The sequence below is a fragment of the Grammomys surdaster genome, unplaced genomic scaffold (genome assembly GCF_004785775.1).
Source record: "Grammomys surdaster isolate TR1022 unplaced genomic scaffold, NIH_TR_1.0 169, whole genome shotgun sequence".
Classification (NCBI taxonomy): Eukaryota; Metazoa; Chordata; class Mammalia; order Rodentia; family Muridae; genus Grammomys; species Grammomys surdaster.
In genome coordinates, this window is record NW_021604617.1 from 37594 (window position 1) to 52460 (window position 14867).

The 14867-nt window shown below is 34.8% G+C and overlaps 1 protein-coding gene across 1 annotated transcript in view; it reads left to right on the forward strand.

Moving 5' to 3' along the window:
* Positions 1–14337, forward strand: part of LOC114620548 (vomeronasal type-2 receptor 116-like) — a gene marked incomplete at its 5' end in the record, with an annotated part of 16086 nt that extends 1749 nt beyond the window's left edge. The window contains 4 exons of the mRNA XM_028766680.1: positions 1–482; positions 1509–1736; positions 2074–2197; positions 13430–14337. The exon at positions 1–482 is cut by the window's left edge and continues 325 nt beyond it. Of these exons, the coding sequence (XP_028622513.1) occupies positions 1–482; positions 1509–1736; positions 2074–2197; positions 13430–14337 (1742 nt within the window). The remainder of the gene's footprint in view (positions 483–1508; positions 1737–2073; positions 2198–13429) is intronic.
* Between the last annotated feature and the right edge of the window lie 530 nt (positions 14338–14867).

Here is a 14867-nt window from a genome sequence, read left to right on the forward strand (position 1 = left end):
GTAACACTGACTCTTCTTTAGGTGTGCTCTTTAGAAGATGGGAACATATACTTCCATGGAGAATCTGGGTCACTACTTCAAAATGGGAAGTCAGCAGTGCTATGAAACATTTCATTCTGGACTCATTCCATGGAACTCTCATATTTTCCCAACACCATGGTGAGATTTCTACTTTTAAAGAGTTTGTAAAGGCAGTGAGCCCTTCCAAATACCCAGATGACATTTTTCTTGCAAGACTGTGGGAGATTTACTTTGATTGTGCAATATCTAATGCTACCTGTAAATCGTTAAAACATTGTTCCTATAGAGGTTCCTTGGAATTTTTACCTTGGTATCACTTTGACACAGCAATGAGTGAGGACAGTTATCATGTATATAATGCTGTTTATGCTGTTGCCCACACCCTTCACAAGATGCTTATACAACAAGTAGACATACATGGAATTAAAAATCGAGGAAGAATGAAATTTGCTCCCTGGAAGGTAATGATTTTCCTATGGGTTCTGTACCTCTGGCACCTTGTTAACTTTAAAAAATGCCATCAAAAATGCTCTCAACAAGTACCTTAGAATTCTTTTTCAAAAGAGAAGCTATGTAGATTATTTTGTGGTTAAAGAAAAATATAGACCTGAGTGAAAATCATAATCAAGATGCCAACATTATAGAAACAAGTGTTAAAAATATAGTAAAAAGTTTTAAATGAAATGTCCAACCATTTCCTACTTTCTAAGTGTCTCAACTGGAATCCCTAATCTCTTTACAGGAAGTTCTTAAATATGAAGATGGAATTAACCGACAATGCAAGGCCATAAATAGTGTATTGTGCCATCAATTAAAATAATTCTAAAACATAAAAGAAAGCTATGTCTAATATATATACTATTTTTGTTTCATTTACATTTGGTGTCATGAAATGTGTGGACCAAATCCCCTTCAGTGAGAAAGGGATTATTTTACTCATAATAACAGGAGTACTTCTCACAAAGAAGAACTCAAAGTGGCAGAGATTTGAAGCAAACTTCCATATTAACATCCACCAAGAGCAGCGAGTAATGAATATGCTATTGCTCAGCTGGCTCACTCCAATATATTTGGTCATGGCTATGCTCAGGAAATGAACCTGCTTAAAATCAGAGTGGATTTTATGCCTTAATTAAACCAAGTTAAAAGTCTCTTAGAGTCCAAATGATGCTTTACAAGTTTTCAACTGAGACCTTGTGCCTAGATGACTGTAGAAATTTCAGGATTACAATTAAAACTAAACATCATAAATTTTGCTAATCAGTGCTAAAAACTGGTAGATTGATTACCAACTTTAGATTTATCTGAATAGTCTGTTCACGTACTATTAGGCCGATTATGATGTTACTTTATTAGTATTGTTTTTGTTTTATACATGTAATGATGCTTTATGTTGAACTAGATACTAATGAAATTAACAAAATGGCATAATTTCATGTTTTGTCTTAATAATGACCATGTCTAACACAAATAATGCATCTCCCTAGTTAAACCACCTACTGAAGACCATTAAATTCATGAATCCAAGTGGAGACCCAGTAACATTGAATCCTTCAGAAAATTTGCATGTAGAATATGACATTCTGAACTTCTGGAATTTTCCACAAGGTCTTGGGTATAAAGTAAAAGTAGGAATGTTTTCTCCATATTTGCCACCTCGTCAACAGCTGTCATTGTCTGAGGAAAGTATAGAGTGGAGTACAGGACTGGGACAGGTGGGTGGACTCTCAATTTTGCTTAACCCCATGCTTCTCCAGAGTTAAAAGTCGCCTTCATTGCTGCATTTACAAATCATTTCCCACATTCTAATATTTTCTTTGTACATTTATCATTACCAAGATTTAACACATACTTCAATGTGTACTCACAATGCAAAACATTATACATGTTTTCATGTATATTTATATGTGTACTCTGTGTATATTCTATTATAGACTTTATCTATAATCTCATCAATTAACTGAGTATAGGTTTAGTAAAAAAATCTAATAGCCTAATAAAATTCAATTATCAGATGAATTCTTATATATCCTGATATCACTATTTTGTCAGACTCCCATTTCTGTATGCAGTGAAAGTTGTGGACCTGGATTCAGGAAATCTCTTCAGGATGGCAAGGCTCTATGTTGTTTTGATTGCACCCTCTGCCCAGAAAATGAAATCTCCAATGGAACAGGCAAGTATATGGATTTCAGATGAGGTTCTGTCTTCTGTTTGTAATCTGTGTATTGAAGTAAAAATGATATACAAGATTGTTGAAGTAATTTCCAACTCCAATAAGTCCATATAAATAAACACAATCCAATTACTATATTTATGAGCTATATTCCTAGATAGAGCAGGTCTATTACTATATTAATTTATTCCTCAGCCATGAATCCTGTTTTTACTTGTAGTGTCTACTAGCCACATCATTCTGCTCCATTTTCACTTTCTCCAATTCCATCTACTTTCCTTCCTTTTCTTCTCTGTCTACCTTCCCTCACTCTGAAAGACTTCCATTCACACCTCTCTTCTTTACTTCCCCATAACTTACCCTTGTATTTATTGACAATTAAATATTGTGAAGGTTCATATGAGTTCACTTGAGTATATGATCCAATGCTTGTCCAGGGGATACACCTCTTAAGCATGCAGAACTAACATCAGATTTCAAACAGCATCAGGACAACCGACAATATTTCCCCCATTTGTCCAGTTAAAAATACTCTTTGTCAATGAATAAATTGAACACATCTGTAAATATCTAAAATATAAGGTATGATATACATTTAACCTCTAGGCCTTTATAATTGTCAATTTATGTAAAGTATTCTACCATCGATGCTAACATAAGGAGCTTACAATTTTGTGTCTGAATTATGTTATTTTAACTTTTATTACTATCTACAATTCATTCTCTCAAATCTGGAATATCTTCTTTAATGATAAACAACTGATGTTCAATTATGAGGCTATATCTAGTCTTAAACACCACCAGACACCTGAGAAGGAATTAAATACTACCTAACTATTTAGGAAGCAAAAACATAGCTTACAAAACTCTACAATTTGTAGAGACTGCTGACTGCTTGGATAGTCTGGTGATTTCTTATAAAGTTGAACTATCTGTCTTCAGCCTTCTGTTCCAATTCATCTGACACACCTAAAGAAAAGCAGGAAATATGAAGAACTAGCTTACCATGTCTTGGCAGATCTCAGTAGTATGACTATCCCACATCTGATTGTCCTTTTATTGGACAATATTTTTGTCTGTATAAGAATTAGGGCAATTCTTACCCAGTGGCTCCATTGCCATGGTTGAATCAACTCCACATGAAGGTAATGAAACTCAGTATCTTCCTTGAAGTGGAATGGGGATACTGTCAGGAGCACAATGTCTCATAGTCAATTTAGTAATGAAATAACATTCTGTCAAAAACTGACTATTCTTAGCTATTTGCTAATTGAATAATATTGAAAACACTTGCTGTAATTAACTAACTTAGAATCGAATATGATCATTAGTGATCCTTACAATCTGACTATTAACTTGCATTATATAATCAAACAGCATGTAATAACAGCCATTAAAAGCCCTGGGTCTAAGGCTTTGTATTCTTGAATGATTTATATAGGCACTATACATATATATAAGTGACAGTATTTATTTTAAATTTTGTATCAATATACAAAATTTTATATGAATGAATACCTTACACCTATAATAACCTATAAATTCTGTGCCAGTTTAAGAAATTATAAGTTGCTATAGCAAGTGCTTTTGCCTGCTCAGCCATCTTTTCAGACTTATACTTAGTTTCTTATTGTGGGGTGTTACCATGTATCCAAAAAACTTGAGTTACAATAAATACCCCCCCCTTTGTTATTCACAAGTAAAAAAAAAGTAAAAACAAATTATAAATTCAATTTTGCATCAAATATAGAGATTCAATCAATATAAGATTATGGCTAAATAAAATTTGTTTAAGAGTAAATTTAATATCTTATCCCGTTTGCCTACCTTTTTAATTACTATAATATTAATATATCACTCATTTTCTATTCCACCTCTCTACTTCATCTAAGAAAGAATGAGAAAGAAGACAAAAGAAAAGTTAGAAATCCATGAGGTTGAGCTTTCAAGTTTCCTTCCAATCCAAGGCTACCATATTTACAAATAATTTCTTAAATGACAATATATCAATAATTCATAAAATAACCAGAATCATCCATTCCAACTTAAGGAACTGCAATGGTGATCTTCTTTTGCTTGCTTCTAGTGGTATTAGAGCCAAGATTTCTCTTATGGGTATCCAAAGGGAAATAAGAAAATAGGCTTTGTAAAAACAATGCTAGGTGACATCGTTTGCTGTCTAGTCTCTATGTGCTGAGAAAGTCCAAGGCTTAGGTGAAGTCCTGAAAGGCTTGGTGAGTGAGCTAGCTGTTCTGGAAATGTCCTGAAAGCAAGTCTTTAGGAGAAACAGCTTCCATGTAGTTTAGGTAGAATCAACGAAAGAGCTGAAATGGCAGTGTCCAGAATCTCAGCATCTCTGTGTTTGAATCTTCTCAGGGCTGTCTTTATCCTCTACCATTTGGCAATATACAAAGCTTACAAGCATCACATAGCTCTGTAAAGTTATTCATATGGAACATGCAGGGCACATGGGTCAGTTAAAGAAGATCAATAAAGAACAACAGCAGCTTCATGCTAAAGATTAGTTTGATCACATAATTAAACATCAATACAAATTTCTATTCCTGCCATCTTAAAGGATGGCATGCAATATCATGTCATTAGAAATTTATATTCAAAAGAGTTATTGGCTAAATATAGTCATTCAAATCTCAGCCAGTCCCAGAGCTGTCTCTGTACAGACATATACATCACCTATCTTGTAGATCTTGTTGATCTCCTATAATAAATCAGGAAAGGTGGGATAGTAATCACAAGATGCAACTAAGGTGGCTGAGAGTCCATACAAATTGGTTCAAAACTCTGAATTTTGTACATTGTTGGTTTTCTCTGACTTTCAAGAATCTCTTAATATAGTAACTGACACTCAATATGCAGAAATTGTTGTTTTACATGTAGAGACTTCTGAACTTATTTGTGTTAATTCTGAATTGTCTTCACGGTTTATTTAGCTACAACAAATTATCAGTAATATATGTCATACACTATGAGCAGGTAAGATTCCATACAGGTCTGCCAGGCTGTTTTTCAAAAGGGAATAATGAAACTGATCATTAAATTATAGCAAGTGTACTAGAGGCTTCAGAATTTCATTTAAAAAATATGTTAACAACAAAGGTTTAAAGAAAGAATACTCTGACACTTAGCAACAAGTAAAAAAAAAAAATCCCTGCTCATTATATAACTAAACTCCATCACCTACACATACTACACTAAAGGTATTCAAAGTAATGACATTTAGCCAAAGAAATTCTTTTATTTATAGATTTTGGTAAAATGAAATATATGCATCATACTATAAACATATATTAAGAATTTCATTGGGCAACTGCCTTTGCTTTAGAAAAGGCTGAATCTATAATTTCACTGTTGCTATCAATTATGTGAGTACCCATACAAGTTAAAATGGAAAATGGTTCAGTATATGCATCTAATAAGATGAAGCAGGTTTTTTTTTTACATATGATAATATAAAACATTTTTACAGGCATACCACATAATTCTAGAGGACAAAAAGTTCTGGATACATCTAATCATACTCTGAAAGAGATTCTTAACAAACAAAAGGGGCAGCAGTGAACCCCAGAGATGGATTACATACTGCTTTACTAACTTTATATTTTTAAATGCTAATGGACAAAACTTTGGATTCTGAAAGACATTGGATTGTGGAAAAAACCTGTTGAACTAAACCAGTTGGTTTATTTTAAGGGGGTTCTAACATCACAATGGAAAACAGAAAATGAGTTACATTGAGAAACATGTTATGCCTAGATTTTCACAGGAAAAGAAAAGCTATGTTTTCTTTTCAAGTTGATAAAAATCATGCATGTAAAAGGGAGAATTCCTGAATACCTTTACTTCAAATATGGAGAAAATTGACAAGATCAAGAATATATGTGATGTATATGTGGTGATGTATATGTCCCTGTACAGAGAGACAGCTCTGTAACTGACTTAAATTTAAATGTCTACATATGACCAAACAATATGATTGCACAGACCATATTCTTTTTTGTTAAATATTTTATTTGTTTGCATTCAAAATGTTGCCTCCTCCCAGTGTTCTTCACCTCAGCCCACTCTCCTATTCTTCTGAGAGTGAGCTCTCCCCAAGATTTCATGTTGCTAGTTAATCTTAATAATCAACAATATAACTCCTTGTGATAACCCACATTTGGTGGGTTTTTATGATTATAAGTTATATTTTATTCAGCTTATACTCACACAATTTCATAGAATTTAACATTTTGAATCTATAAACAGGTATCTATTGGAAACCTTTAAACAGCATTATCATCACATTAAAAGGATAAATCTCTCATAGCGTCACCTTCCCAGTGCCCAGTAGTGTTCCTAAAATAGATAAGATACTAATATACAATAGGTTTTTCTTAAATTCAGGGCTTGAAAATGGTTTAGTAAATAATCACATAGGATCCTTTTGAAAATATAGATTTGGCACACAGCATCCACAAAATGATTTTTAACTGTACCTCAATTCCCAGGAGTTCTAACACCATATTGTGGCACACATATATAGTGCATATTTTTAAAGCAAATCCATTAAGAGTAAGTAATTTCAATGTTTCATGTATTACATATATCATGAATTTCTTCCAATGAAAAAATTGTGTTTCCTGGTTTCTGTACTTCACAGATATGAAGGAAAAAAAACTATGTAGAAGTATATTTAGAGCTCTGCCATAAAGCTGAGCAGTTGTGTAGCATCCAAGAATCATCATAGAGTATACTCGAGACTCAAATGTTATATAAAACCAGAGAATGTCTTACTCTGCAGAAGTCATGGAACTATGCTACTTACTTGCCTCCTTTGCTGATATTTTTTTCTTTTTTTCTTTTCTATTTTTTTTTTTCGAGACAGGGTTTCTCTGTGTGTAGCCTTGGCTGTCCTGGAACTCACTCTGTAGACCTGGCTAGCCTCGAACTCTCAAACTCAGAAATCTGCCTGCCTCTGCCTCCCAAGTGCTGGGATTAAAGGTGTGCGCCACCACCGCCCGGCGATATTTTTTTCTTAGACATCATAATATCAACTGATAAGTTATAGGACTATTCACACAGAATTGCCCGTAGCATACCAAACACCACTTAAAAATATGCTCCAGAGGCTTTTCATTTTTCTCAATTATTATTCCATCTCTCCATATACTTGTAGGTTTATTTCAAGTTATCAAACAACAGTAAGTATAGATATTCCACCAAAAGCAATCCAATCCACAGAATTCATCCCCTAGAGCAAGTACACTTGATCATACATTTTTATTGCCATTTGACTCACAATAGTCCAGCAAAGAAAACATTCTATATATCCATCAATTGATGAGTAGATAATAAGATTTTATACATATATGCAACAAAGGATTATATGGTTAATAAAAAATAAAAAATTCTCAGTTAAGTAGATTGAAAAACATATTCTCTAGATGAAGTTATACAGATAACATAATACAAATGCCAGAGAATTTTTTCTTACATATATAGATATAAAGATGATAGATGATGATAGATAGATAGATAAATAGAGAAGATAAAGAAGAGATAGAGAAAACGACACAAACACAGAGACACACACAGACAAAAACATATACGCATGCATACACACACACATCATTGAAACTTTAGATAGAATTTCACTTTAGAGTACTGATAGAAGTCATTTAACTAGGGAGGTCCACTGGGGAGGGAGTTTTTGAGAAATAGGGGACATAATGTCAATGAAATGAAATTAAATAATGGACTGATAAAGCAAGAAATAATGTGCAAGATCAGAAATTAATGGGAAGATGAGAAATATAACATAGGAAGTTATAAATAATACAATAAGTCTTTGACAATTTTCTGGAGAAATGTATTCCAGTAGAAGCTCATGATCTGTAGATTACAGACTTAAAGAGAGTTTCAGTGCAATAACCCTGGGTGGGGAAACACCTTACTGATTCATCACAGGCTGCCACATAAAAAATAAATAACAGGTAAGGGCTTTTTTTTGTTGTTTCAACAGTTTGGTCAGTGGAATCCCTTATACAACCTCAAATATTACAAGTAAATTTTACAAGTTTTGGTCATTTTCATGAACTTGATGGTAGTGACTATAATCTTGAGATACGAGACATAGAGAAGGCAAGCAAAAATTGACTTTTAAGTTCTTTCCCTACTGACAAGATGACACAGGAAATTTTTCAATACTCAATACTGTAAGAAAATTATCATCAGTATTAGTGTTATGTATTTGTCTCCTCCATAATAAGGAGCATGAAGACATAGGAAGATTTAAAGGCAGTAAAATTCCTATCCCACAAAAAGTTTAAGTTCAACATGTAAAGTAAAAGGCTTCTGGAATTTCCTGAAACTTAAATACATTAGAAATTTCCATCTAAAAGTAAATATAAGCAGGGAGGAATACGGAGAGAAACTAAAAGAAAAAAGAAGTTGCACAGATAAGTGATTATCCAAGATGACAGGTACTATGAAATCTGTCAAGCTGCCTGAAATTTATGATATAAAGGTCAAGTTTCTTGCTTTTGTATGCCATCACTCCTCTTGGTGTGGGCTTGTAATGATGGAGTTCCATGAGATATATCTTAGTCACTTTTCTAGTGCTATGAAAACATCATTTACCAGGCAACTTGTGAATCATTTAATTTTGGTGTCATGTTTTTAGAGGATGTTAGTGTTTATGACCAACATGTTGAGGAGCCAGTTGTTTCACTAGCTGACACGAGACATAGGTGAGAACTTATATTTGATTTACTGGGTGTGAGGGGATAGAAGAGAGACAGAGAGACAGAGAATATGGCATAGTTTGTCTTATAAATATTAACTAGATTGGCACACCTCAGCCCTCAATGTGAAATCTCCTAAATCTAAATATTTTCACAACACAAATCAAGAATTCTGATATACGAGCCTATAGGGGCCATTCTCATTCAGCCTACCATAAGTATTATTTTTTCCTATTTCTCCCATAAAAATCATTTCTGTAAGTTTCCTGGGTAAAGCTCACAGACTCTCCAAATTATATTTTGATGGTATTCTTACATCAGTTTTCTGTAGGTTCCCTATCTCGAGTGAGGATATGTCTGCCAAGGAATAGTATCACCCAACACATAACTATCTTTGAACCATTTGTGGTAAAATAATGACTGGTCTTAGAAATTATGTTCACTGACATACTATACTTTGGGGAGTGGCCAACCACCTTCTTATTTCGTTCAAAGCCCATGACAAATGGTGAATTTATATCTGACACAACTATCTTGGATAAAGTATGTAGCTGGCTAGGGTATTGGTTTAGGGAAAATACTGTACTACCATTTTCTTAAATAAACATACTAATATATTCCTTCCTGATGTTATACATATACTCATAATTATAGAAATACAAAATCTCATTACAGCTGATTCTTTTCTATTCTGTTTTAACATAAGCCATTGTGACATTATTAATTCATAAATGTTCACAAAGCAGCTGTGACTGTATGCACAGTTCAAAAAAGATCAAGACAGGCAGATTCCTTGAATAAGTGACTTATTGGATCATGAAAACACACCCTAAGTGAGTTGCAATTGTCAGTGTAGCATGAGTCAGTTTTCCTTGGACATTTGTTTTCCAAGGGGCTAATTGGAAAACCAAAGTTTTGAGGATAGTAGGGAAGGTGTTGAATGGGAAGGAAAAGGGTTAGATATGACTAAAATGCATATAATTATTTAGAAAATTCATCAAAAACAACAAGATAGATAGATGATAGATAGATAGATAAATGATATATAGATAGATAAATGATAGATAGATAGATAGATAGATGGAGAAATAAATAATCTGTGTATGTATATGTGTATATGTATATGATGTATATGGATAAATTTAAGATGTATGTGTATATGTATACATACACATACATATATATACTTATGTATATGTGCATACATACATACAGAAATACATACCACATGCATATACATGGATGTACCACAATCCTAATGCAATATGATATATTCTTTGGAACCTAAAGGTATGTGGCATAGAAAGACCTAAATACAGGGAAAATAACAATTAATATAACATTTGAAAATAATGAAACTTAAAAAGAAGTTGAAATACAATATTTTTAAAATAATTTTTGAGATTTAAATACAATTACATTTATCTTCACAATTTTCAGATTCCAAACTTATCATATAACCTACATCTTCTCCTTCTTGTTCATGGCATCCATTTTTCCCTAATTATTTAAAGCTTGACTATATGTCACCTTTATACATCAAATTACTAACTATAACCTTCTCAATCCATATAATGTTACTTGCATACATGTTTTCTGGGCTGACTCCTTGGAATTAGACAACTAATTACAATGCTTTTCCTGATGAAGACAGCACATATAGGTTTAATGAACTTTACTGATCTGGTATGATAATGATCCATTCTATAGCAAAAGGTCACCTGATAAAAACCCCAGTACCAGATGTGAGTTTGTTTGTCAGTGCTGTTTTGAACAGTTCTTTGAGGACTACCAAAAATACACTGGTTATTGCTGATTTCCATTGTTTTCCTAAGAGACTGAAGGCAAATCCCTACTGAAGAAAGTACCAGGTTCTTCAGAGAAAGGACCTGATACACCCGAGCTACAACTAATACAAATTGCCCTCCCCAAGTACCATATCTAATGGTACCAGGTGGCATTATGAAAACTTCCAAAGGAGCAAGTCAGCCAACAGTCCTAACCCAATTATATGTATGAGCCACTTCATTTACTATCATGGTACTATACCCCATAAGGATACAGCAACAGTACACATATCTTTGTCCAGAAGAATATTTCCCTAACTGGATATAAGATCTGTTCAACATTACAGATAATATGTCTGGTATTGTAAATTAATCTAATTAGCAATAATAAAACCATATTTATTGTGTGACAATTTACAACCACTAATTTAATAAACCAACCTAATAATTAAATCAAACTATAAATATTTGTGGTAATATACACAGATAAGTGTATTCTCAAAACCTTCATCATGGAAAATTCTCTTGCCAAAATATTGACTCAATTAAAAAAAAACACAATCAATAAAACTGCAGAGTTTTGGACACCAGTCCCTATGGTAGATATATCTACAAAACATTCTAAAATCTTAGGCTCAGGGAAAATTATATAAGAGATGGAAGAGGATTAAAAGTGCCAGGGGAGCAGGAAGTTTGCTGTAATATGACACTTCTGGTAATATTAGGAAATCCACTCATAAAAACTCATTACCATGACCACATAATGTGAACTGAATTCAGATGACACTATCAGATATACTGAAGATTGTGGGAGACAGACCATGTGGCCTCATTCCAACAGAAAACAATTGGTAACTAAAAATCTGGCACAGGAAAGCTGGGAAGCTGAACAAGCTTTACCTATTGTTTGTAACTAAAATAAAAATATTTAATGTTTTCTGTAGTAGAATTTAATATTTACATGCTCCACAAGAAACACAGAATACATCATCCATATATTTTTTTTATCGTTTTCAAGTAATCTTACTTGGGGTAGATTTGAAGACTACATGCTGTACTATGAAACACATAACAGGATTTGAACAAATTTTATGATGTAATATAAAAGAGTTTCATATTCTGCCAAAATTGATGTTAGATTATGCCTTATACCAAACCTGATGCAGTAATCATCTTTCCATTACTTTTATAAAGACCTCTGACCAAAACTGAAACTTTGGAAGTAACTAATTTACATTGTCCTACAGCTTACAGTCTACCATATAGGGAAGTTATAGTAAAACTTCAAGCAGGAATGTTGGGCTGTAGAAAGACATCCTGGGGTGTTTGGTCATGCCCCCAGAATCCAGGACCTAACACGCAGTCTCATCTCCATTTCACTTGTATGGTCAGTCACGTAAGGCACAGGTAGAGGACATGACTAACAGGCTTCTGCCTTGAGATTTACATATTAATGAATTATCTAAAGGCCAGGGGACATAGCTAACTAAGTTTTCCCCTCCCTAACTCCTCCTCTTTCCCCACTCCCCATATAAGAAAGCTCCTCCCGGCATTTGGTGGGGGCTTGCATTCACATCTAGATACAACTATCATCATGAACAATAAACAGTCATCTTGGATTCCACGTGTCTCCTGGAACTTTGGACTTTCTTGTGTAAGTGTGAAACTCACCCACAGGAAAAGCCTCTCCCCTACCCACAGCAGCAGTCCGCTGGCTTCCTGCGCAGCCACACCCCTGCGGGCTGCTTCCGCCCCTGTTCTGGAGACTCAGCTGCAGCAGTGTGCAGGCAGGCCGAACAGCCGCCCCCTGCATGCCATGTGCACGAGTTCTTTCCCTTCAGCCGTGGTTCATGGGTGTGTGGGCGGCCGAGCAGGGCTATGGATACGCAAACTGAAACAGAGACCATGGAGATGCCTACTATCCTGCTCCTTATAAGTCATTCCTTTAATTTGTTCATATAACCTAGAACTTATTTCCCATGCTGGCACTACCCACCAGTATCTAGATTTTCTTACAAAAAATTGGTAATTATGAATGTACACTGACAGATGTGTCTATTGCCCAGTCTTATACAAGCCTTTTCTTTCTTGATATTCCCTTTTCAAAAATTAATTTAGTTTGTGCTAAGTTAAAAAACAAAATTAACTCATGAAAAGAAGTTTTTAAAGTAGTAGCTTGAAAGATTGCTATTTGATGCGACATTTAAACTGAATGATGTGAGTCACACAGTTCTTCAGATGTTTTGGAGGATTTAATTTATGTCTTCTTACATTTAATGGAAGACTAATAACATTCAGCAGACACAAAAGCATCCTGGTTCTCAGGAATTTTGAACACAGACCTATTAGTAATAAATATTTGTTTTTGTGAAATTTCAGCCTAGATTACCACAGCATAACAAATATACATGAAAATATATATGTTGTATAAACTTGGAGATAAAAATGGGTGTCATGAATATGCATGACAAAAGAAGACTATATTGATTTACTTGCTTGATACTAAATGAGAAATGTACTCATTAATGCAATTAAGGGGACAAAAATTTCGAGTTAGTAGTCCCTTACTCATTGCCCTCTATTGTTCCAAGAACAACTGGCTTAAATTTGTCAGTGTTTTACTTCTTTGTGAGTGCAAGAGGTGTGACATGTGAAAGAAATTCACAGCAGTTGTGCTTATACCACATTGAATTTCTTTCCAGATGTGGATCACTGTGTAAAGTGTGCAGATGATCAGTATGCCAGTACAGAAAGAACCCACTGCCTCCAAAAAACTGTGACATATTTGGCTTATGAAGATCCCTTGGGGATGACACTGGCATGCATGACCCTGTGCTTTTCTACTATCACCACACTTGTATTTGTGGTTTTTGTGAAGTACAGAAAGACTCCTGTTGTGAAGGCCAATAACAGTACTCTCACCTACATACTGCTCATCTCCCTCACATTCTGCTTTCTTTGCTCCTTTCTCTTCATTGGTCAGCCCAACACAGCCACCTGCATTCTGCAGCAGACCACATTTGGAGTTGTTTTTACAGTGGCTGTATCTACTATCTTGGCCAAAACCATTACAGTAATCCTGGCCTTCAAGAGCACAACTCCAGGAAGAAGAATGAGAGGATTTCTCAGATCAGGGGCACCCAAATTTATCATTCCCATCTGTACACTTATACAAATTATCTTCTGTGGAATCTGGCTGGTAACTTCTCCTCCTTTTGTAGATGAAGATGCACATTCTCAACACGGTCAGACCATGATTGTGTGCAACAAGGGCTCGGCCACAGCTTTCTACTGCAACCTAGGATACCTTGGGGCTCTGTCCATAGGGAGCTTCATAGTAGCTTTCTTGGCCAGGAACTTGCCAGACACTTTCAATGAAGCCAAGTTCCTGACATTCAGTATGCTGCTGTTCTGTAGTGTTTGGATTGCTTTTCTCCCTGTCTACCATAGTACTAAGGGGAGTGATATGGTGGCTGTTGAAGTCTTCTCCATCTTGGCCTCTAGTGCAGGGATATTAGGCTGTATTTTTATCCCCAAGTGCTATATTATTTTCATGAGACCTGAAAAGAACTCATTGAAAGTCATGAGACACAGATTTCAATGGACATAAGTTATAGTTAAAATACCTCAAGTTATATTTTTAGTGATTCAGGAGTGTCAACAGACATTGTCAGGTTAAACTGTAGCACAACATAATACAACCCACAAAGCTGGATGATTAGTTACATATTCAGTGTATATGTTACATTGGAGTGTTCTATGTCCTGCCATAATTTATCTTTGGCTATCTTAGCCTTCTAATCAGCCATCTATAACTTATTTCTGTATGTGACTTACTATGGGACAGTGTACTGTGAGAGGCAGCTGGTTAACTCATTGAGCATTCTTCCAACCCCAGAGACCCTAAAGGGATGTTAGGAGTTTGGTGTTGCTCCCGACATCCCTGGTTTCTTTTACATTGCTCAGCCATCTACAAACCCTCCCAAAGAGAGGTTTGTGACCATCAGTCACAAAGCACATGTAGAGGGCTGACTACAGGTCACAGATCCTCATGACATCTCCATATTCATGAGATACTTAAAGACCAGAAGGCATAGCCAATCAAGCATTTCTTTTCAGACCCTTCTCCTTGCAAAAGAT